General features: G+C 40.4%; 1 protein-coding gene across 1 annotated transcript; it reads left to right on the top strand.

The window, feature by feature from the left end:
* The first annotated feature begins 17,897 nt into the window (after window positions 1-17,897).
* On the top strand, window positions 17,898-22,099 carry LOC149843166 (uncharacterized). The gene is made up of 3 exons (XM_089999632.1): window positions 17,898-19,175; window positions 19,777-21,605; window positions 21,754-22,099. Exons 1-2 carry the CDS (start codon window positions 18,017-18,019, stop codon window positions 21,579-21,581), a joined length of 2,964 nt encoding a protein of 987 aa, XP_089855758.1. The 5' UTR covers window positions 17,898-18,016; the 3' UTR covers window positions 21,582-21,605; window positions 21,754-22,099.
* Window positions 22,100-23,024: the final 925 nt, after the last annotated feature.

The raw sequence follows: 23,024 nt of genomic DNA, 5'->3' as shown, positions 1-23,024 counted from the left end.
GTCAATATCTATTAGGCTCTCTATAAAGTCCATGTAACGAGCTTTTGGGCCAGTGGCTTCCAAACCAGATGGCTTTAGGGCACCAAGTGTAAACACCCTTCAGGCTCTACTTGCTCGAACAAAATAGGCCACAGATATCAACGTAGACACAGAATTGACTTCCTTCGTTAACCTTTTCGACATGAAACTCAAACACTTCAACTTGTGTCTAAGCCCAGCTACTAGGGAGTACGAAGATATCAAACAACTAAATGTATGCGCTTTTTCATAAATGCAATATTGTTCATTTGCTTAGTTTTTCAAAAAATAAAACTGTGCATATCCATACTTGTGATTCAAAATAAACTCTAACATGCATCTATAATCATTTCTTTGAAATCCATATAAACAACCACGGTTTTCTAGATTCGTGTTAGAAAAAGTTTTTCGTGGGGCTTAAAAATTCTCTAAAAACGTTAGATGTTGCAAAGCAGTCATAGAAGTTCAAACTCATTCCCTAAAAGCCTAATTTTAATTAGTTGACATAAAAATGCAAGTACAAAGACATGAAATGTTTAGGTGTGCAAACTACACCCTCCCCCATGCTTGAATGGCATTGTCCTTAGTGGCACTCCCCCATGCTTGTATGAAACTAAGAGGTTGCACTTGAGAACAAGATAATTGGGAGAAAAGAGCAGAAGTCACCTGATATGACATATGACTGCATGTCCTACTATTACACAAAAATGCATACCTGATCTAACAATACACTCATGAGATACAAGAAAAAAAAACAAAATAAAGAAAAAAAAACATCTATGAACATTTATTAGATCCTACTAAAAAGACTAAAAATACAACATACAAACCTGTGCGTACCCTCATGCATCCATGAGGTCAACAACCTCAATGTCTTGCTTCACCACAATATCAGAAATGTAGGGCTTCAGTCATTGCCCATTGACTTTGAAAATGCTGCCCGTTCGAGGGTCCAAAAGATCTATCGCTCCATGTGGAAAAACTCTATGGACTATGAACGGTCCATCCCATCTAGACTTCAGCTTCCCTGGAAAAAGGTGGAGACGCGAATGATAAAGCCAAACCTTTTGACCAGGCTCGAATTGCTTCCTTACAATATGCTGATCATGGAAATGTTTGGTTCGAGCCCTGTAAATCTTGGCACTCTCATAGGCCTCATTATGCAATTCCTCTAGCTCACTCAACTGTAATCTTCTCTCTACTCCAGCTTGGGTCATATTAAAATTAAACTTTTTTATAGCTTAATACGCTCTATGCTCTAACTCGACAGGGAGATGGCATGGTTTCCCAAAAACCAATTGATACGGTGACATACCAATTGGGGTCTTGAAAGCAGTCCTATAAGCCCATAGGGCATCATCAAGGCGCTGAGACCAGCCCTTTCGGTCTGGTCGAACTGTCTTTTCAAGAATCCGCTTGATCTCCCTGTTAGAGACCTCAACTTGGCCACTGGTCTGCGGGTGATAAGGTGTAGCAATCCGATGATGCACAAAATATTTCCTAAGGAAGCTACTTGCACATTACGAAAGTGCGTACCACCATCACTAATGATCGCTCTAGGGACTCCGAACCGGCTAAAAATGTTGTGCTTGATAAATCGAAGCACCTCTTTATGATCATTGGTTCGGGTGGCCACGGCCTCGACCCATTTTGAAACATAATCAACTGCCACTAAAATGTATACAAATCCAAACGATGGCAAAAAAGGACCCATAAAATCACTACCCCACACATCAAAAATCTCAACAATCAAAATAGGAAGAAGGGGCATCATGTCACGCTTGGCAATGCGTCCTGTCTACTGACAGCGCAAGCACCTCCTACAAAAATCATGGGCATCTCTATGCAGTGTCGGCCACCAAAATCCTGATTGGAGGACCTTTTCGGAGGTCTTTCGACTAAAAAAATGGCCCCCACAAGCCAAGGAATGACAAAATGATAGAATGGAGTCATACTCCTCTTCAGGAACACACCTCCGAATCATCTGATCCGGGCATAATCGAAACAATTCTGGTTCCTCCCAAAAATAGTGCTTTATCTGCGAGAAAAATCAATCTCTCTCATTGTGGTTCCAGTGCAAAGGGTACTCTCCAGCCACCAAAAAGTTGATGATATGCGCAAACCAAGGCAGATGCTTGACATGAAAGAGTTGTTCATCCAAAAATGAATCATCAATCTGCCTCTGATCAGTGGATGTCTCCACTATCAGTCTAGATAAATGATCTGTTACAAGATTTTCACATCCACTCTTATCTCGAATCTCGAAATCAAATTCTTGTAACAAAAGGATCCATTGAATGAGACGCGGTTTGGCATCCTTTTTACTCATCAAATATTGCAATGTTGCATGATCTGAGTAAATGATGACCTTGGAGCCTAATAAATATGAGCGAAACTTCTCTAGAGCAAAAACTACGGCTAGTAATTCCTTCTCTGTGGTGGTATAATGCATTTGCGCATCAGAGAGGGTCCTACTAGCGTAATAAATCACATGAGATCGTCGCTCAATCTTCTGACCAAGAATCGCTCCAACCGCGTAATTTGATGCATCACACATAATCTCAAATGGTACTGACCACTCAGGAGATCGAAGAATAGGAGCAGTAGTCAGAGCCTCCTTCAGGGCCAAGAATGCCTTCAGACAGGCATCATAAAAAACAAACGACTGATCTTTCGATAGCAGGTTGCATAATGGTCGAGAAATCTGGCTAAAGTCTTTAATGAACCTTTTATAAAAACCTGCATGCCCTAGAAATGATCGCACCTGCCGCATAGAGGTCGATGGAGCTAATCTAGCAATGGTCTCTACTTTGGCCTTATCAACCTCGATCCCTTTCTCAGACACAATATGTCCAAGAATAATCTCTTGTCTCACCATGAAATGACTCTTTTCCTAACTAAGAACCAGATTTGTCTCCCTACAACGCTGAAGCACATGAGATAACTTTTGGAGACAATCGTCAAATGAAGAGCCATAGACCGAGAAATCGTCCTTGAAAATCTCAAGGACATCATCCATCATATGTGAGAAGGTCGCTATCATGCACCATTGAAATGTTGTCGGAGCATTGCAGAGCCCGAACAACATTCTCTTATAAGCAAAAGTGCCATATGGACAGGTGAATGTCGTCTTCTCCTGGTCCTCGGGATGAACGACCACCTGGTTGTATCCTAAATAACCATCTAGGAAACAAAAATAATGTTGGCCTACGAGTTTCTCCAAGATCTGGTCGATGAACGATCGAGGAAAGTGATCCTTCCTAGTTGCACTGTTCAACTTTCTATAGTCTATGCATACTCGCCATCCTGTGGTAGTCCTCATGGGGACACTTTCTCCTTTTTCATTCATCTCCACAGTGAGCCCAGACTTCTTGGGGACAACCTGGGTATGGCTCACCCACTGACTGTCGGAAATGGGATAAATGGTCCCAGCATCCAACCATTTGACTACCTCCTTCTTTACCACCTCCTTCATATGGGGATTTAGTCTCCTTTGCGCCTCTCTTGAGGGTTTAGCCCCCTCATCCATGATAATCCAATGCATGCAAAAGGAGGGGTCTATCCCCTTCAGATTTGCCACCGACCATCCAATCGCCTCTTTATGCTCGTGCAAGACCTGTAAAAGCTTACACTCCTGTGTGTCAGTCAGGTCTGTAGAAATAATGACGGGGAGAGTCTGGTCCTTGCCTAGGAAGGCATACTTGAGTGAGGTTGGTAAGGGCTTCAACTCAAGCTCAGGCGGACTCTCTATGGATGGTCGAGCCGGCTTTTCTGCCAATTCAGGAAGCGGCTCGAAGTGTCAGGTCCAACTCAGATCACCTGTCTGACTCTCTATCGACCCATGGCAATCTTCTTCGAGTGATTCATCAACCTCCTCCTAAGGTTGATCACTCAATAACCAGGTATGCTTTGCTTCTACCAGGTCCTGAATGAAGTCAACCTCGAAAGAAGCCTCATCGCCGGCAGGTCCCATCGCCGCATGAAAAATGTTCTGCCACATCTTCCTGTTGCCAAATGAGACATCCATCGCGCCTGTGCGACAATTAATGCACGCATTGGCAGTGGCCAAAAGGGGGCATCCAAGAATGATGGGGGTATGTCGCATATCATTAACTCCTTCCATATCTAAAATGATGAAGTCAACAAGGAAGTAGAAGTCCTCTACCTTGACTAGAACATCTTCCAGAATCCCTCGCGGGACCTTGATTGATCTATCTGCAAGCTACAGGGTCATAAATGTTGGCTTCATCTCCTTTAATCCGAATTTGTCATAAAAGAAACCCGGCAAGATATTGACACTTTTCCCAAGGTCGAGCAATGCACGCTCGACAGTGATGTCTCCTATAATACACGAAATAATTGGAGTCCCTGGGTCCTTAAGCTTTGGTGGGGTTTGGTGCTGCAACACCGCACTCACCTGCTCAGTCAAGTATATCCTCTTCGGCACTTGTGACCTCAACTTTCTTTTCTGCGTACAAAGCTCCTTTAGAAATTTTGCATATGCAGGGACTTGTTGAATGGCATCAAGCAAGGGGAGGTTTATCTGAACGTGCTTGAATATCTCAAGCATATTCTGCATATTCACTGCATGTTTGCCTAATGACTTCGGTCTCTCTAGCGTCTCAGGAAAGGGGGCTTTGGGAGTATAGGACTTTAAAGGCTCAGATGGTAGAGTCTTCTCGCTTTTCTGAGGTGGGACGGTAGGGACAGGCTGCTTCACACTCGTTCTCTCTTTTTCTTCTGCAACCTCCCTCGCTTGTTATTGCTTCCCATTCCTAAGGGTGATTACCGCTTGAGCCTGCTCTTGATGGGCATCTGTCATATGCAGGCCATGCATCGGCTCCTCACTCCTAGGGTTCACCACCGGTTGGCTAGGTAAAGCCCCCTCACTCTGTCTGCTAAGCGCCTCTGCGAGTTGTCCCATTTGCGTCTCAAGCTTCGCAATAGAATGTGTATGGGAGCTCAAATTTGCCTTGATATCCTAGAAGGCTTGCAGCATCTTGTCCTCAAAGGACTGGCTGGACGAGGGCTTCTGGGACTGAGGCTGACTATAAGTAGGTTGAGCTGAAGGGTAGCTAGTTCTCTGAAATCCAGGCGCATAACCGCCTTGCCTGGGTTGACTCTGGAAAGGAATGGGAGGTTGGGCTTGTGGATTTCTCCATGAAAAGTTGGAATGGTTCCACCAACCTAGGTTATATGTATTGGAATATGGATTGGGTGCAGGCCTAGCGAAACTCTGCGCCATCTAAGCTTGCTCCTGGAAAAACTCAGGGTACTGTGGCGCAACGGGGCAATCAACAACATGGTGTGCAGGGCTAGCACACAGCGCACCCACCTGTAGGACTGGAGAGGGATCCGACAACAGTTGATCCAATTTCTGGGACAGTTGGTCGACCTTGTTTTGCAACTCAAGGTGCATCCCTATCTCGAATATACCAGCCTTCTTCGCGCCATCTTGCACAGGTGTGGCCCTTTCTGATCGTGAAGCAGAAGCATGGTGCATGGAGTTCTCGCTCAAGGTCTCAAAAAGGGCCCATGTTTCATCTTCACTTTTGAGCATAAAAGTGCCCCCACAGGCAGCGTCAACCATTTGACGGTTCTTCTCAGTGAGACCATCATAAAAATATTGCACCAGTTGCCAACGGAGCACCTGGTGGTGGGGACACTTGCAGAGAAGATCTTTCATCCTCTCCCACATTTCATGAAACATTTCTCCCTCAATCTGTGAAAAGCTGGTGATGGCTTTTCGATACTGGTTCCTTTTACCAATTGGGAAGTATTTCTTTAAAAACTCCCTTTGCATATGTTCTCAAGTGGTAATTTGAACAGTATCGAGGGCCTTCAGTCAATGCTTGGCTTTATCTTTAAGAGAGAAGGAGAATAATGTCAACCTTAATGTGTCATCTCCAAAATTGTTGATCCACACCATAGAGCAGATCTCGAGAAATTCGTCGAGATGACGGTATGGGTCTTTGTTGCTAAGGCAATAAAAGGATGGTAACATCTGGATGACACTGGCCTTGATTTCAAAATGATTCACTCCCACATCAGGTCTTGTGATGCAGGAGGCAGGAGTGTATGTGTTGGGAATGAAGTACTCCCTAAGAGGATGGATCAACTGCTGATCTTCAGCCATGAGGCTAGATTGATGGGCTCTCCTAAAGAAAGATTCAGGATCCTCAACAAATTATGCAAGCTCAGGTTCAAGTGAACGTTGCCCGTGCATGCACCAAAGGGTAGACCGGTGCAGCAACCGTCCTAAATTGGGTTTTTTTTTTACCTAACTAACGCGCTAACGGCCAAACCACACAAACCACAAAGCGAGTAACAGAAACAATTACTGAAAACAAGAAATAAACAAGCACCACGCAGTTGCACTCAGTAGAGAATTTACGAAAATGAAATCTATGTGCACGGTACCAATCGTACACAGTCACTTCTAAGGGGATCCTAATGGGTGGGCTGTGCAGAAAAGTAAGTTCATCTCTACGGTATGCACACACGTGGTTCTAAGCCTAAATGCGAAAAGCAAACTAAACAATCTTAATTAAAGAACTGAATTAAACTAACAACCTATAAATATGAGAACAAACACAAGGCAATAAAGTGAATACTAGTATTTCGCCGTTCCCCGGCAATGGCTTCCAAAATTTGGTGTTAGTTTTATGAAAACCCTTTTTTAAACAATAATTTTTTAATGAAAATCCAGTGAAAGCCAGACACCAAAAATATAAAAACCGACTCGCACAAGTGGTGGAGTCCGGGTCGATCTCAGAGAACGAGAAATACTTGTATTCAAACACACAAGCTAAACTACTCTTTATTGCCAAAATAAAAAGAATTATTTAAATAATTAAATAACTAAGGGAGTATGGCCCTATGCAGAGGGCTTAAACAAAATAAATGGTTTTATTACAGACCCAATTAAATGAATAAATATCAGAAATAAAACCCTAATCTAAAAAGAAAAGAAAAGGCTTAGTGCTTTGAGTCTTCTTGTCCCTTCTTGAGGTAATGCATGTTTTCTTGAACTTTTGCTTTTTTGAGGGTACTTCTGAAGGCTTGAGGGGACCTCAGAGGGTACCTTGAGGGCACAGAAAGGTACTCACCATACGTTCCAACGCTTCCCTGCAAAACACAACAACACAAAACAAGCAGTACGCAGACAACTAACACAAATTTATAAACTAATGATAAAAAGAATTCAGCAAAAACAAGATTTGAATTGACTAAACTAAACATGAACTAAATTATTTCAAGAAATCAACTTGTAACAACCTACACTAATTGATGAAATAGCAAAACTACCTTCTAACAAACAATATGTAAACAAGAAACTAACTAATGTAACGACTTGTGAATACTAAACTAAATTAAAAAAAAAAAGAAGAGCTAACTAATCAATACAGAAAATTGTGAATCTAAGTTAACTAAATATCAACTAACTACAAGATGAATTAACATAACAAATTACTAACAAACTAACAAATCCAGCAACTAACTATGTTATTTGACTAGAACTATGCAACTACTTAAATCTGGACCATTAAAACATGTAAAAAAACTCAATCTACTAACATGAACTACTCAGACAATCTAACTAAATATGATATCAATTAATGAAGTAAACTATAAGGCAGCAATGAAGTAAACTATAAGGCAACATGATTACTCTAATGCAGCAATGTATATTATATATGACTAAGGAAAAAAAAAAACGTGAGCTTTAACAGTTAATGATAGGAATTCAGATCTGCCTACCTAAAACACATCAACTATCTAATGCCTCTACCAAAAACGTGAATAAAGCTTTGAACTAATCAATAAACTATTTGCTATTGAATAATTAAAATGTACTTAAATGGCCTAATGAGACACCACATGCTAAACCATATTAAAACTGATATTAAAACTGAATAGTTTACTAAAACAAATAAGGACTGGAGTGACTAATGCCTAAAACAAAGAACGGCTAATGCAAGACGTCAATGCAGTTATAAAACATTTTAAACAGATACCTAAGTGATGAATTAAAACTAATAACATATACACTAAACCCAATAACTACTGACTTGACTTGTGACTAATGTAATGAATAGAGAAATCAATTAACGTCTACTGTTAATGAAATAAAAACAACTAATAGCTACTTCACCATTTAACTATGAAACTAATAGAAAACAGAAAACACACAGACTAACTACAACCCAGTAATAAAGAAAATGTGAAATCTAAAAGTATGTAATAACATAAAACAATATAAAACTGATGATCTAAACTGGTAATGAAAACAATAAATAAAGATGCTGCAACACAAAGTTATATGATCCAGCTAACATCAGAGAAAATATGTAATCAGATCTATCCTATATGCAGAAAAATTAAAAAATCAAGATCTCAATGTATGCTACAGGCAATGAGGATGCAGAAAAATAGAAAGAAGGCATGCACCGATCCTATGCTACGAAGATGGGTAGAAAGAAGGACTTACCAAGGTCGGCTAGATGGGTTGAGGAAAGATTGGTTAATCTTGGTTGTTGTTGCACCTTCCCAATGAAGAAAATGGAAGAACCGATGCTGGAGAATACAGTAAGAAGAACAAGAAAAGAAAAAGGGAGAGGACGCAAGAGAGAGAGAGAGAGAGACTTGCAGTCCACTCAAGAAAAACCTCTTTTTTTCTGTTGTATAATACTATTTATAATATTATATTAGGGTAAAACAATTTTTTCAAAACCAGTCCAACAATTTTCAAAAATTTTCAAAAGACTCACTTTTAGCAAAACATGTTTTATTGTTTAAAAAGCAAACTTCTTAAACTAATTAAAAATTACAAATCAGCTAATAAAAACCTAAGCAAACTAAACTACAATTAAGAAATTCTAACTATAATAGAAACACTAAAATATATATGCAGGAAAAGCTTTGAAGAATATGATTTTCTGATAAAATTCAATCAATGCAATTTCTCAAAACTAATGGTAAAAATGGGTTTTTTAAGGCAATTTTGACATGGATCATGCATAAATACTGATTAATAAAATGTAAAATATATGCATGATCAGTCAGGATAAAAAAATGAAGATAAAAAAGCCAAGATTTAAACTCATGCAAGATCTATTAAGCAAGAACAAGAATCAAGGTAAAAACCTCTACAATCATGATTTTTGATACTCTAAACATTGCTACATCATCATATAATGCATATTTGATCAGATTCATGTCAATTTTGCTAAAACAATAAAATACATCATCAAAGAATCACAAAACCTTCAAGAAATATTTCAAATATGATTATATCTATGCAAGAATCATATAAAACCCTAAACAATCATGAAAACATGAATTATTTATGCAATAACATGTTGTTTAATCATGATAAACATGAAATAATCCATCCTAAATGCTCAGATCAAATCTCTTTATCAAGAACATCAAAACCCTAGAAATGTTTTTTCCAAAACCTTTTTTAAAATAATTTTTCACATACAAGAACATAGATTCATGTATATGACAAATTTTCAGAACTTATAGAACCTATATTTTATCAATAAAACCTAATATTAACGTATTAAACATGTGGGAAAAAATAAGATCTAACAAACAACAAGAAAGAATATTTCTCCAAATTTGCAACAAGTCCAATTTTATTCGACTGTTATAGAAGTTGTAGAATTTTTTTAGTCTCTGGTCAGAGCTGAATTTTTCACAGTTTGTAGAAAATTTTTTCTTTCGATGCCATAAACCATTAAAAAAAAATCATCCATGCAAGAGAGTTATGAACGTTTTAGTGCAGACCTGTACTTTTTTGTTCCAACTATCACAAATTCGTACTTAGTCTATGAACATGGCTCAAAATGTCATAGTAGATGCAAAATTTTGTTAACTTCTCAACTCAATAAACCACTCATTAAAACTTTTCTGAATGAGGGAAATGCAAGCGATTTACCAGTTGAGTGTTAGGTAGAAATACGTAATTATCAAAAAAAAATCTAAGAAACCTGGTAATATAAAACATGTATTTTCCTATAAAAATGACCATAGAAATCATTTTAATTTTTAGAGCACATCAGTATGAACATAATATATTAATTCAAATCATAATATACAGAAAAATAACTAGGTAACATGCATATTTTTCTATTTTTATGATTTTATTTTCTGAGAAATCAGTTTTGAGAGAACAATTTTTAAAGGGTTTTTTAAAAGAAAACCCATTTTGATCACATGCATAGTCAGCTCTAAGCCAAACCCACGTATGGGAGGCATGGTTTAGGGTCTGTACTTATGAAAAATTGAAAGAATTCATATCCATGAATTTTGTTTTACGTGTAGAGTATAGAACTCCTTACTTTTTTGACAAAAAATTGGTCCTACGTGCGTAGATCGCTCTTCTAACATGAATCAGCGTCCAACACGAACGACAGCCTCGCCCATGACCTCCTTGCGCTCTTCACACGATCGTGGATGCCTCCCTTACTGAGCCAAGGGTGAAAACACCAAGGATTTGGTTTGGAAAAAGTGGAGAAGAAAAGGGATTTCTTAGAGAAGGAAAAAAAAATAGAAAAATAGAAAAAAACAAAAAAAGGGCAAATAGGGAGGCGTGAACCCTCATCTATTTTATACTATTAGGGTTGGATCAAGGGATAGAGTTAATCCTAGCCCTTGATCTTAGATCTAGGTTAGTTTTCATAAACTTCTACTTTCCTTTCTTTCCTTCTTGGTCCAGCCCCTTCTTCAAATTGGGGTCTCTAGGGGGTAACATCCTCCTTTATTGAGTCTTATTTTAGAAAACAAGACAAGATTTAAATTTGGTAAGTTTTATTTTAACTCTTGAATTTCAAGTTTTATTTTTCTTTTTTTAATTTAAGTAGGAGTGCCACGTAAGAAGAGACAACCCACCTATGGACTCCTATCACATGATATAATTTAATTAATTCTTAAGTTTTATTTCACTAAATGAAATTCATAATTAATTCAAACTAAATGCAAATCCAATTCTTTAAAAATTCAAATATGAAATTACATGAAACGTCATTAGACTTAAGTGTGAATAGATTTTACCCATAAATTTTTAAACTTTTATTTATTTAAATTATTCATTTTAAATATCCCATAAAAGGTTAAATCAAATTCTTTAGAAATAATTTTTGAAAAATTCGAAACTCCATAGGGTCGATAAGACCCTTGGGCATGCAGGGATATTTTCTTCAAACTTAAATTTTTTTTCTAAATCCTACAAACCCTATAACACAATGCCTACTAAAATTTAAAAATTTTGATTTACCATTCAATAAAAAAAATACAAAAATTAAATAAAATTCCTCAAAAAATTGTGAGCATTACATATCGGATCAGCATGATGGCCCATGAGTCAACCCGACCCTGGCCCAGGTATATAATAGGTCGGGTTTTGGCATGATAGCTAAGCGGTCAGAGTCTAAAACCTTGACTCAAACACAGCCTATGGTCGGCCAATTCGGCTTGTTCCACCGGATGGTCCGGCTTATTGCCCACCCCTAGTTGAAACTATGTATTTCAGTTATGATGAGGTACTCACAATCCCAAATCATACTTAGAACGTATCCAAAGGCGTCTCTCTCAAAGGAAAAGAGACTAAATAAAAGAAAAAACTTGTTAAGAGTTTTTCTGATGAGACAGCTGTCCCATAAGTCATCTATCCGTGTTCAAGAATAGTGGAAAAATGGCTTGAAATGTAAGATATATACTAGGACTTTACAAGTTAATGGGAAAAAGAAAGAAATGAAAAAGCTAAAGGTAAAGGTGAAAAAGTTGTAGGCAAGGAGAATAAATGAGAGAACATGCATGCATGAAAGGAAAATACTCGCCCAGGGAAATGGGGTAAAGGAAAAGAAAGATAAAAAGCTGAGCATTCACAAGTGCTCTTTTTTTTTTACTCGGAGAAACTGTTTAAAGCACAGAGACCTAGCTGTGCTGACTCAGCATTCCGTACTAGGGTATCTGTTCATGTTGGCGTAAAACTCTGAGGGCTTACCCCTCGAGACCCCAGTCAGGTGACATGCTTATTTGAACATAAACTGCCCATCAAACGGTCTAGGTCCCCCATCCTACTAAGCCAAACCACTTGGGTCTGGCATTCATGAGTACTTGTTAGCATCTTACAAAGATATCCTTGCAATGGTGAGTTAAATGAGGCATCTTAGAAATGATCAACAGATCATTATTCTTTCTCTCTAAAAAAAACAGATCATTATTCAAAAGAGAGGAAAAATTTTGAAAATTGCCACTTGATCACATCATAAACCCAAGTATAGTTCTCGTACGTAGTTCTCTTAACCAAGGTTGGAAAAAATTCTCCAAGTGGCAGCCAGATAACATGATTGACAAATTAATTTGAACTAACATATATAAATGAAGCCCAAATTGTCAATTTTCTTTATTATGGTTCCTCTTGTTTCTACCTCAACATGGAATTTTGTATGGCATGACTAAGCCGGCACCATTTAATTCAGCTCGAGTTTGGCTCGTGTTCATAGCTATACAAGTCGAGCTTGAGTCAACTGAGCCGAGCCACGAGCTAGCATGTTAGAAAAAAAAAATCATGTATTTTATAATGATAACAACGAGATTTGAATTGCAAACACCTTGAATACATGTCATTCATACTTACCAACAATGCAAAGCTACCTTTTCTTATAACATATGTTACACTAAAATTTGTTACTATAATCTTACCAGCTTACCCGAGATGAACCGAGCCGGGCACTCTTTGTTTTTGTGCTCGGCTCATTTTTTGTTAACGAGCTGCTGGTGGCTCGGCTTGCTAGCTACATGAACTGAATACGAACAAGTTCATGGTGAGCCGAACCACGAGCAGGTCGGCTTGTTTCCCAGCCCTAGGCATGACACTCCATTGCTTTGTTTCAAATAATGCAAACATATGAAGATATATAAAAGTAATATTTTAATTTCTAAATTAGGATTGTTATCTTTTTCCTAGCTATAAGGCCCATGCATGTGCCCGTGTGGAGATTATTTCAAGATGACCAAAAAAACAAAAAAAAGAGGGCCTCACTTGAAAATTATCCATGGAGTTCTCAACTTCATATACTTGAGAACAATTGCTCAACCACCACTAGAGTGTTTGCTGCTTAATTGTTTACTATAAATGAAAATTGGAACTTAGCGCTAGTTGCCTTTAACCAATAAACAACAAAAATAATAGATTTCATTTCAGGTAATCTCATATATTCCAAACATTAGACAGATAAATACACCTGTTAAACAATCACAATTGGGAAGCACAAAGTAGCTCAACTACTAGTGAATATTTATGTGCTGAGCTGCCATTCATGACAAGGCTTGTGAGTGTTTTGAAATAATAGAATCATTTGACTTCAGCATTCCTAAAAAAAAATGGAGCCCACCAACAACGAAAGGGACTGAGCAACTTTAATGCAGTTTCTTTGTACCTAGTGGCTGTCAACTATATCACATGAGCATCTTGTGTGGGGGGGGGGGGGGGGGGCACATGAAAATTTATCACCACCCAAAATTCTTAAAATGTCCTTTATGTGGTTTAATTAGTTGTCCACAGTTCTAGGGTATCACTCTTTGTCACCGTGCCATGATAGGGCAACAGTCTTCAATTGTATATGGCTACACTGGGCTCAATGAAGTGCCTTCTCAACTTTCTATTCATGGACTAATTTGTTACACAAGTACTAGCAGGTGCAAATAGGGATGGCAGTGAACCGCCCCACCCCGTATCCATCCCTGTTTCATGTCCTTCATCCCTGATCCAAACAAAACCAGGCCGGGCAAGGCCCAGTTTTGCCCCGATCCACTGCCATCCCTAAGTACAAATGGGTTAGAAATAATTAAGATCCACAGTAGACCAACTCAAACCTATCTCAAATCACAGGACCATTAGGCCCCTTTACCTAAATTGGGCTAAGCCTATGCCTAACAGCTTATCTTGATCAATATTCAAAATAAAGATCATTAGGTGTGAGCCCAGTTACATGCTTGTTTTATCAGACCTATCTTCAGGGATCTATCTGTGATCCTAAAAAGCACACAATTTTTGGGGGGATTCAAAAGGTCGGATGTGGAAGTGAAACAATTAGTTATCCATTCTGTAATTCAACTTCATTGTGCACTTATTAAACTTTAAATCACAAAATTTACCCTTCATTAATTTGATAAAAAAGCTTTAAAACCAAACTTAAGGGCATCTCGGTTATTTACTAGTTAAAAAGAGCACCTTCGATAAAGTAAATAGTCAAAGTTGAAAGCGAGAAAATTGTAGGAAAAAAAATGCAAGTAAAAAAGAAAAAATGATAACTTTTATAACGGTTTCAAATGAGAGAAAATTTTTGAAAATAAAGTTTTTTTTAAAAGTATAATTTTCTAGAAGAAAATTCCTCCACCCAGTGAAACTATTCACCTACAACATCTCTTGTTCCATGAGCTGCAACAAAATGAGCTTCCTACCATTTTCTCTTTCTCTCTCTCTCTCTCTTACTCTTGAGTATGGTCGACCACCTCTCTCTTTCTCTCTGTGAAAGCGGGCAGGTTGACCCTCTTCTCTCTCACACTTTTTATTTCGCTTTTTTTATGCTATACAAAAGAGTGAAATTTTTTACCTTTTGTTTTAAAAAGTTAGGGAAATTTTTTTTTCTGTAAAAATTTTTCTTGCTTTCAAACGTGTCCTAAAAGCGCACTTGGGTAACCAAGGTGGTAAATTTTCCTTAGTTTGTGTATGAGGTGAAATATGTGAGAATTAAATTGCTACTGATACAAAATTAAATCAAGATATCTCTTAAGGACATTTAAGTTATTTTAGGGGAAAGCTTTTGTGCTTTCACGACTTCCCAAACGTTGGCCAATGTTCGTGTCAGAATCTGCTCTACAACTATTAGAAGTTACCAGAATCTACGTCGTATACCATTGACTTTGGAAAAGACGGAAAAGTCCTTACAAGGAAAAGAATTCCCAGAAACATGTTTTTCTTGTCTCAAAAGGCTGGGTCCAATTTGAACCAGGATATTTTCCGTTCTTGACCAACTTCCCAACTTATCCTAAACTTATCCAACTTTTTTTGAAGTAGGTGCTTTCAATCACCAACAAACAATCTCTACCATGGGATATCTCAATAAATAGGCTTGATGGCATGGTGCATTATAAGGTATGAAAGGTCATCTTTTTTTTTTCTTTTTGATAGACAAACTGGGGTAAGGCAGACCCCCACCAGTTAGTTACACAAGCTACCATTGGGATTTGAACTTGCAACGTCCCAGTACAAGATGACGTGCATTAACAATCCCAATACAAGGTAACGTCCCAATACATTACTTGTCCTTGTGTCCATTTTTCAAAGTCCAACCCGCATCGTGTGTCAGGTCAGGTCATACCGGCCAGTGTCATTGTGACATAGGGATAAATAGCTAATCAAATTTGGGTTTGGTCAAAGAGTACATTCATATCCAACTCCAAATCCAACTCTGAATTCAATTAAGATACATTCAATCATATCCGATCCGAATTCGACCCATTTACAATCTGGCGAAAAAGAAGGGAAATCTTGTATTCTTATGTCGATTAACTTGTCCTGGGCTTGCCCGAGCGAATGATACGATGGCAGGTTCGGAAATAAATACAGTTTCGAGGGCAATGTCATAATTTGGACGAGTGGACATCATCTCCCCGTCATTCTTTTGCCCGAACGTTCTTTGGACGCGGAAACCGGCTATTACCAGTAAACCACGGAAGCAAATATGCCAATGCAGGCGACTGGTGACCGGTATGTCGGAACTATCCTCTTTGGCCATTTTTATTGGTTGTCAAGAATCATAAGTTGACGTGGCACAATAGAAACCGTCGAGATTGACATCAGTGCATGAAGTAACTCCACAATGTTAATCTCTTTCACTATTTCTAGTTACTCGAACAAAAAAAATCAACATTATAGGGGTAATACCAGAATTTTAAAATGACAAAAATACCCTCATTGGATTGCGGGCTCAATGGAATGGACTTAGTCTGGTTGATTTAGGGCTCAACCCGGTCCGAGCATTCTTGCTTATTTGGAAACCACTTTGGCGACTCCACATAACGAGGACCTAGATCAAGGAAAAGCTGACAGTCAAACCCTCATCCTAATTATTTACTTACTAAATATTGGCAGGCCTTTGGTTAGTAAAACCCTTTAGACTTCCTTTACCCATTGAGGGCTTCAATCATGCCTCAAAGAATGGCTATTGAGTTTTGAACTCATGATGTTTCATTAACTTGCTGATGTTCACAAGTTGCCCCTACCAGATGAGCGATTTGTAGGTCCAGTTAAACGTACATATGCTTCGGCATTTTGCATGTTTTTGGCATGAACCAGAAACAACATGAGAATGGATTAATTGAGGCAGGTGAATGTTCACAACTCCTCATTGATGACATGCTATAGAACTTGGTACGAGGAGTTACGTGCATTATGGGGCACTTTAAGAAAATGAAAAAAAAAGTACATAATTTAAAGTGAAGAGATATATATGACATTAGAAAGAAAAGGAAAATACCAACATAAATTTTTCATGTAATCTAAATTAGAGTGATATAATGACTTTCCCAAACAATAAAGTATGGGAAAGAAAAAAGGTAAAAAGCTGAGGTGGACCACAGCCATACCCTAGTAGACATAAATAATTACTTTAACCAAAAAGTATAAGATGTGTTGGTTTCCATGAATTATATATGCAGTCAATAAACTTCTTATAATTAAGTATTATATTGATTGCATGTGCTCCCAACGGCTAAATATAGCCTAAATTAATTCATCTCTTTCCTAGATATTTCTAGCATCTTCTCCATTCCATACCTACACTGCACCATAGATGTGGCAAGAACAAAACACACATTCAACAGAGAGAGTGAGAGAGAGGTTGGTAATTGGAATGTTTATGTTTGGGCCGTATCTAAGTCTCAAAAGTCGCCAAAACTCGGTTAGATCCATTCTTCAATCCCCGGATACGACTTCCTTTATTATTAGTTCCATGTTTAGATCTACCTGTTTGAATTCAGGCTTAGATCCATATAACTGCAATATGGATGGTGTTTGAAGCAAGGTAAGTTATCCAAACCGGACCGAATATCTAAGCGGACCCTAATACAGGTCAACCATGTTTGAGTGTATTAACAATTTGCCACATTTCTAAGAAATTGATAACTACAAGATTAACTTGTTGGGCATTGCGAATGAGTTGCTTATTTTGAGACAAAGTCACATGAGTGTAATTCACCAAGATTTGATATTACCGTGGGTACCCGGCAAAATGTAGGTCAAGGAGATGAAACCGTAGCTGGTATTGGATGATGTACCGCACCATTTTGCTATTTTTATGATTTGAAGTTTGTTGGTGACTAGTTCTTGAGAGGGTGTTGCGTGTGCACCCCCGCACTGTAGCTATTTTTATTATTTGAAGTTTGGTGGTGACTAGTTCTTGAGAGGGTGTTGCGTGTTCACCTCGGGAACATGCACTGTAGCTACAGTGCATGTTTCGGGTCTCCACTGAGGGCTGCTGGGGGTGTACCGAGAGCCATGCATCAGCCTGCAGATGTAGGCTACCCCTATACCCCCACTGAGTGCCACGCGGCGCTCAGTGGCACCCAGAAACACGCACTGTAGCTATAGTGCGTGTCCCCGGGGGGAAACATATAACCTGCCCGCCAAGTTCTTTAATTGTTCATTCCATTGTTAGGGAAGGTTCCAAATTATAGAGGGAAAGAGAGTATACAAACTCTCATTAATAATTGCATCTCGGAATTAAAATCACTTGCATGACAGCTCTATAGTAAACGGCATACCTCTATATAAAGGGTGCACATTTAGAAGCAAAACCACAAACCAATTATCTCCTCCTTTCTCTATTTTCCTTTTTTCTCTAACCTTTCTTTTCCAACAGTTCCACGGCCGGAAACCAGAGGGGATAGAGAAATTCGCCGGAGTTGGTGGTTCTCTGGCAGAATGGTCCTCCCGTCCGGCGACCCCAGATGGGGTCGTCTATGGCCTCATTTCTTCCTGGCTGCCGTGGTTTGCCTCTCCTTTAACAATGCTGTAGTTTCCGGCCAATACCCCTACTCATCGCCACCTCCACCACCGTACCTGTACAAGTCGCCACCACCACCCTCTCCATCACCACCACCACCTTCTCCTTCACCACCGCCACCTTACTATTACAAATCCCCACCACCGCCTTCTCCTTCACCCCCACCACAATACTATTATAAGTCTCCACCACCACCATCCCCATCACCACTTCCACCTTACTACTATAAATCTCCACCACCACCTTCACCTTCACCACCACCACCTTACTACTACAAATCCCCACCACCACCTTCACCATCTCCTCCCCCTCCCTACTACTATAAATCGCCACCCCCACCTTCACCATCTCCTCCTCCTCCATACTACTATAAATCACCACCACCACCTTCGCCTTCACCGCCGCCACCTTACTACTACAAGTCGCCGCCACCACCTTCCCCGTCACCACCACCACCATACTACTACAAATCACCGCCACCACCTTCGCCGTCACCGCCACTACCTTACTACTACAAGTCTCCTCCCCCACCGTCTCCATCACCTCCACCACCTTACTATTACGAGTCTCCGCCCCCACCGTCTCCATCTCCACCATCACCTTACTACTACAAGTCTCCTCCCCCACCCTCTCCATCTCCACCACCACCTTACTACTACAAATCTCCGCCACCACCTTCGCCATCACCGCCACCACCTTACTACTACAAATCTCCACCACCACCTTCGCCTTCACTTCCACCACCTTACTACTACAAATCTCCGCCACCACCTTCGCCATCACCGCCACCACCTTACTACTACAAATCTCCACCACCACCTTCGCCTTCACTTCCACCACCTTATTACTACAAATCTCCACCACCACCAGCTCACTTACCACCACCGTACTACTACACTTCCCCACCACCACCAGCACATCCTCGGACACCACCTTACTACTACAAATCCCCCCCTTCTCCTCACCACCACTACTACCCATACCATCCACTTGTGAAGGCAGTTGGAAGAGTTTACTGCTACAGATGCTACGATTGGAAACACAAGAAGACGTCGAATGAGAAGAAAGGCCTTAATGGTAAGCATTTCTCTGTGATGGTAGGCTTGAATGCATGCAAGCGTATGTGACTCATTAATTTAAGTTTTTTTTTGTGTTTTTTCGTGTATTTCTCCTGATGTTTTCAAAAAAATTCAAAAACTTTTCCATATGACCGTTGTTATAAAATGATTAATGTGTTCCCTAGAACATGGTTAACGATTTGTTTTTCATTTTAAAAAGGTGGATGAGGTCAGCCTGAGGTAAGGCTTCCCACAATCTTGTACGGTTGCCTTTTGAGATGTCAACAAAAATCTGAAAATTTGCTGAAATTTTATGAAGTTGCTACTTTATGAATGTTAACAATTAATCCAAGAAGTTAAACCCGATATTTAATTAAATGTGATATTTCAGCCGTCGTTTAAACATTCCAAACCATATTTTTCTTTAAAAAAAATGGAAATTTTAGAACATCTCTAAATCAGATTTGGTTGGCACTAATACAAAATTTTAGCAGTTAATTAACCATGTAATTGCGAGTGTTAGACTGTTGTTCACTGAGAAGTTGACTCTCTCTCTTTCTCCCACTAAATCTGAATATCAGTGGGTTGTGCAATCATGACTTGACCTTATGGCCAAACAGGTGCAACCGTGGAAGTGACCTGCAAGGTTGGCGAGAAGGAAATCTCATTCTTTGGGAAAACCAAGAAGGGTGGGAAGTACAGCATTGTGCTCAAGGACTTCTACGACAAATACAAAGACTGCAAGGCCAAGCTCCACAGCCCACCTGAGGGCTCTCACTGCGACATCCCCACGGAGGTCGGCTATGGCAAGTCCGGCGCCTCCTTCATAAAATCAGAGACACACAACCTGATCGTTCTCAAGACCAAAGCATTTGCCTATGCTCCTGAGAAGCCATACAGGGACTGCAACAAGCCACCTACACCCTACCACCACAAGTTCCCACCACATCGTTACTACTACAAGTCTCCTCCATCCCCACCATCACACCATTACTACTACAAGTCCCCACCACCTCCACTGCCCAAGTACTATTACAAATCTCCTCCACCACCATCCCGCTACAACTACAAGTCTCCTCCTCCTCCACCCCCATCTCCTTACTATTACAAGTCCCCGCCGCCGCCTCCTTACTACTACAAGTCACCGCCACCACCACCACCCAAGTACTACTACAAGTCTCCACCGCCACCATCACCCTACTACTACCAATCACCACCGCCACCTCCTTACTACTACAAATCCCCACCACCTCCATCACCGTCTCCACCACCTCCGTACTACTACAAGTCTCCTCCACCCCCATCACCTTATTACTACCAATCACCCCCACCTCCTCACTACTACAAATCTCCACCATCACCATCTCCTCCTCCTCCCTACTACTACAAGTCACCTCCACCACCATCACCGTCTCCCCCACCTCACTACTACTACCAGTCCCCACCACCACCGTCACCATCTCCTCCTCCTCCCTACTACTACAAGTCACCTCCACCACCATCACCATCGCCTCCTCCTCCCTACTACTACAAGTCTCCACCTCCACCATCGCCATCTCCTCCTCCTCCCTACTACTACAAATCCCCACCACCACCATCTCCATCTCATCCACCTCATTACTACTATCAGTCCCCACCACCACCATCCCCATCTCCTCCTCCTCCCTATTACTACAAATCACCTCCACCACCATCACCATCTCCTCCACCTCCCTACTACTACAAATCTCCACCACCTCCATCACCATCTCCCCCACCTCCTTACTACTACCGATCCCCACCGCCACCTTCGCCATCTCCTCCCCCTCCTTACTACTACAAGTCCCCACCACCTCCTTCGCCATCTCCTCCTCCTCCCTATTACTACCAGTCCCCACCACCACCACCACCTTCACCACCTCCTCCCTATTACTACAAGTCCCCACCGCCACCATCTCCCTCCCCACCACCACCCTACTACTACAAATCTCCTCCACCACCATCCCCATCTCCGCCACCTCCCTACTACTACAAGTCCCCACCACCACCATCGCCATCTCCTCCTCCTCCCTACCACTATCAGTCCCCACCACCACCATCCCCTTCACCAGCACCTCCCTACTACTACAAGTCCCCACCACCACCATCCCCTTCACCACCACCTCCCTACTACTACAAGTCCCCACCACCACCATCTCCATCTCCTCCACCCCCCTACTACTACAAGTCTCCTCCACCACCGTCACCATCTCCTCCTCCTCCCTACTACTACCAATCACCTCCACCACCATCACCTTCGCCACCGCCTCCCTACTACTACAAGTCTCCACCACCACCATCCCCATCTCCACCACCTCCCTACTACTACAAATCTCCACCACCACCATCCCCATCACCACCTCTTCCCTACTACTACAGCTCCCCACCACCACCACCCAAATACTAAATTTGATGCAGCCTCGCCGATCATGTAAGTATTTTCGCTGATTAAAGTTACCAATGTTTTTATACATAATCATAATTTTTATCACTTCAATATTTCCAATTTTCTTGACTTAGAGTGCAACAACTAATACATAAGTTAGTCATTGCAACAATTTTTTTTTTTTGTGTTGCAGATATTAATTGGGCTCTTACAATAAGGAATAAGAAGAGATCAAAGGTATCATCATGGAGGAGCACATTTCAAGGATTTACTAACATGGAGAGTCCCGTCGTGGTTGCCGTCTTCCACATTCTGGTGCTAGTTTATTCGAGTAGGATTGGTTTCATAAGGGAGACTGGTTAAAGCACCTTGAAAACCATCATCAATTAGAGTTCTTGTCGTTACTTTGGCCAAGTTCCTCGCGTTTATTTTTTATTATTGTATAATCCTTTCTTCTCATTGTATCGGGCATTGTATCAGAGCTTTCTTGTGCACTATGATGCACACTTTATGTCAATAAAAATGGTTATTTTCATTCATTCTCTCTCTCTCGTGTCGATCGATCCGTTTGAGATGGCTCGTGAGTAGTACAACCTATAAATAATGTGCATAAACAAGTTAGGAAAAAGCTGATAACGTGCTATCATTTTGAAATATGCCTGTTAGTAATGCTAAGTCTCTCTCGTACGCACACAGAGACATGCGTACAGAAGTGATTGAACTAGTTGGTAATACCTTATACTATTTTTCGATAAATACAAACACACCACATGACAAGCACGCAATCCATTTATTTCACATTTGACTAGATGCCACGACACCTTTCTTTTAAAGAAAAATATATTTAAATAAAGTATGAAAGAATTACATCAAGAATTAGGATGCAAGTGACGAGAAGTCACTCTATACAAATTGAATAAGAAGCTAGGAATGTTAAGGATGGAGGAGAGCAGTGCTCGACCATTTGAACCTAATTCGGGTGACCAGTTCACGAAGTACAGTGGTTGTAAACACCAGCATTTCAAAAAATGTTTGTTCTATTCTCTTCTTGTCAACGAGGAGCCATGGAGAATGGAGTGGTATCCTTGGGCGTCACCTCCACTCTAGCCCAATGTGGCTTGAGAAAAGGTGGCTAGCCATGGTTGGCGACTTAAGTGACCACCTCCCTCAAGAGCCAATAAAAAATATCAATTTGTTGAGTGGGCCTCTCTTACAAAATTGGATTCGGATCTAGATCTAAAAAAAAAATCTAGCAATGGACCCACTATACCTTCTAGTTCGGGGTGTCAACGGGCTTGGTTTTACCCGAACTCGGCCTGAACCAAACCCTATAGGGTTCGGGTATAGTGATAAATAAGAAGACCAGATTAAGACCCGGGTCCACACCCAAAGCTTAATTCATGGACCCGGGTATAGTTTGTGAAATTTTATACCATACTCGGACCCGACCCAAGTTTTGTTTAA

Source organism: Nuphar pumila, chromosome 3 (assembly GCF_984573655.1).
Source record: "Nuphar pumila chromosome 3, dmNupPumi1.hap1.1, whole genome shotgun sequence".
NCBI classification, from domain to species: Eukaryota; Viridiplantae; Streptophyta; class Magnoliopsida; order Nymphaeales; family Nymphaeaceae; genus Nuphar; species Nuphar pumila.
Note: the sequence above shows the minus strand (reverse complement) of the source record. Positions and strands in the feature narration are given on the sequence as shown.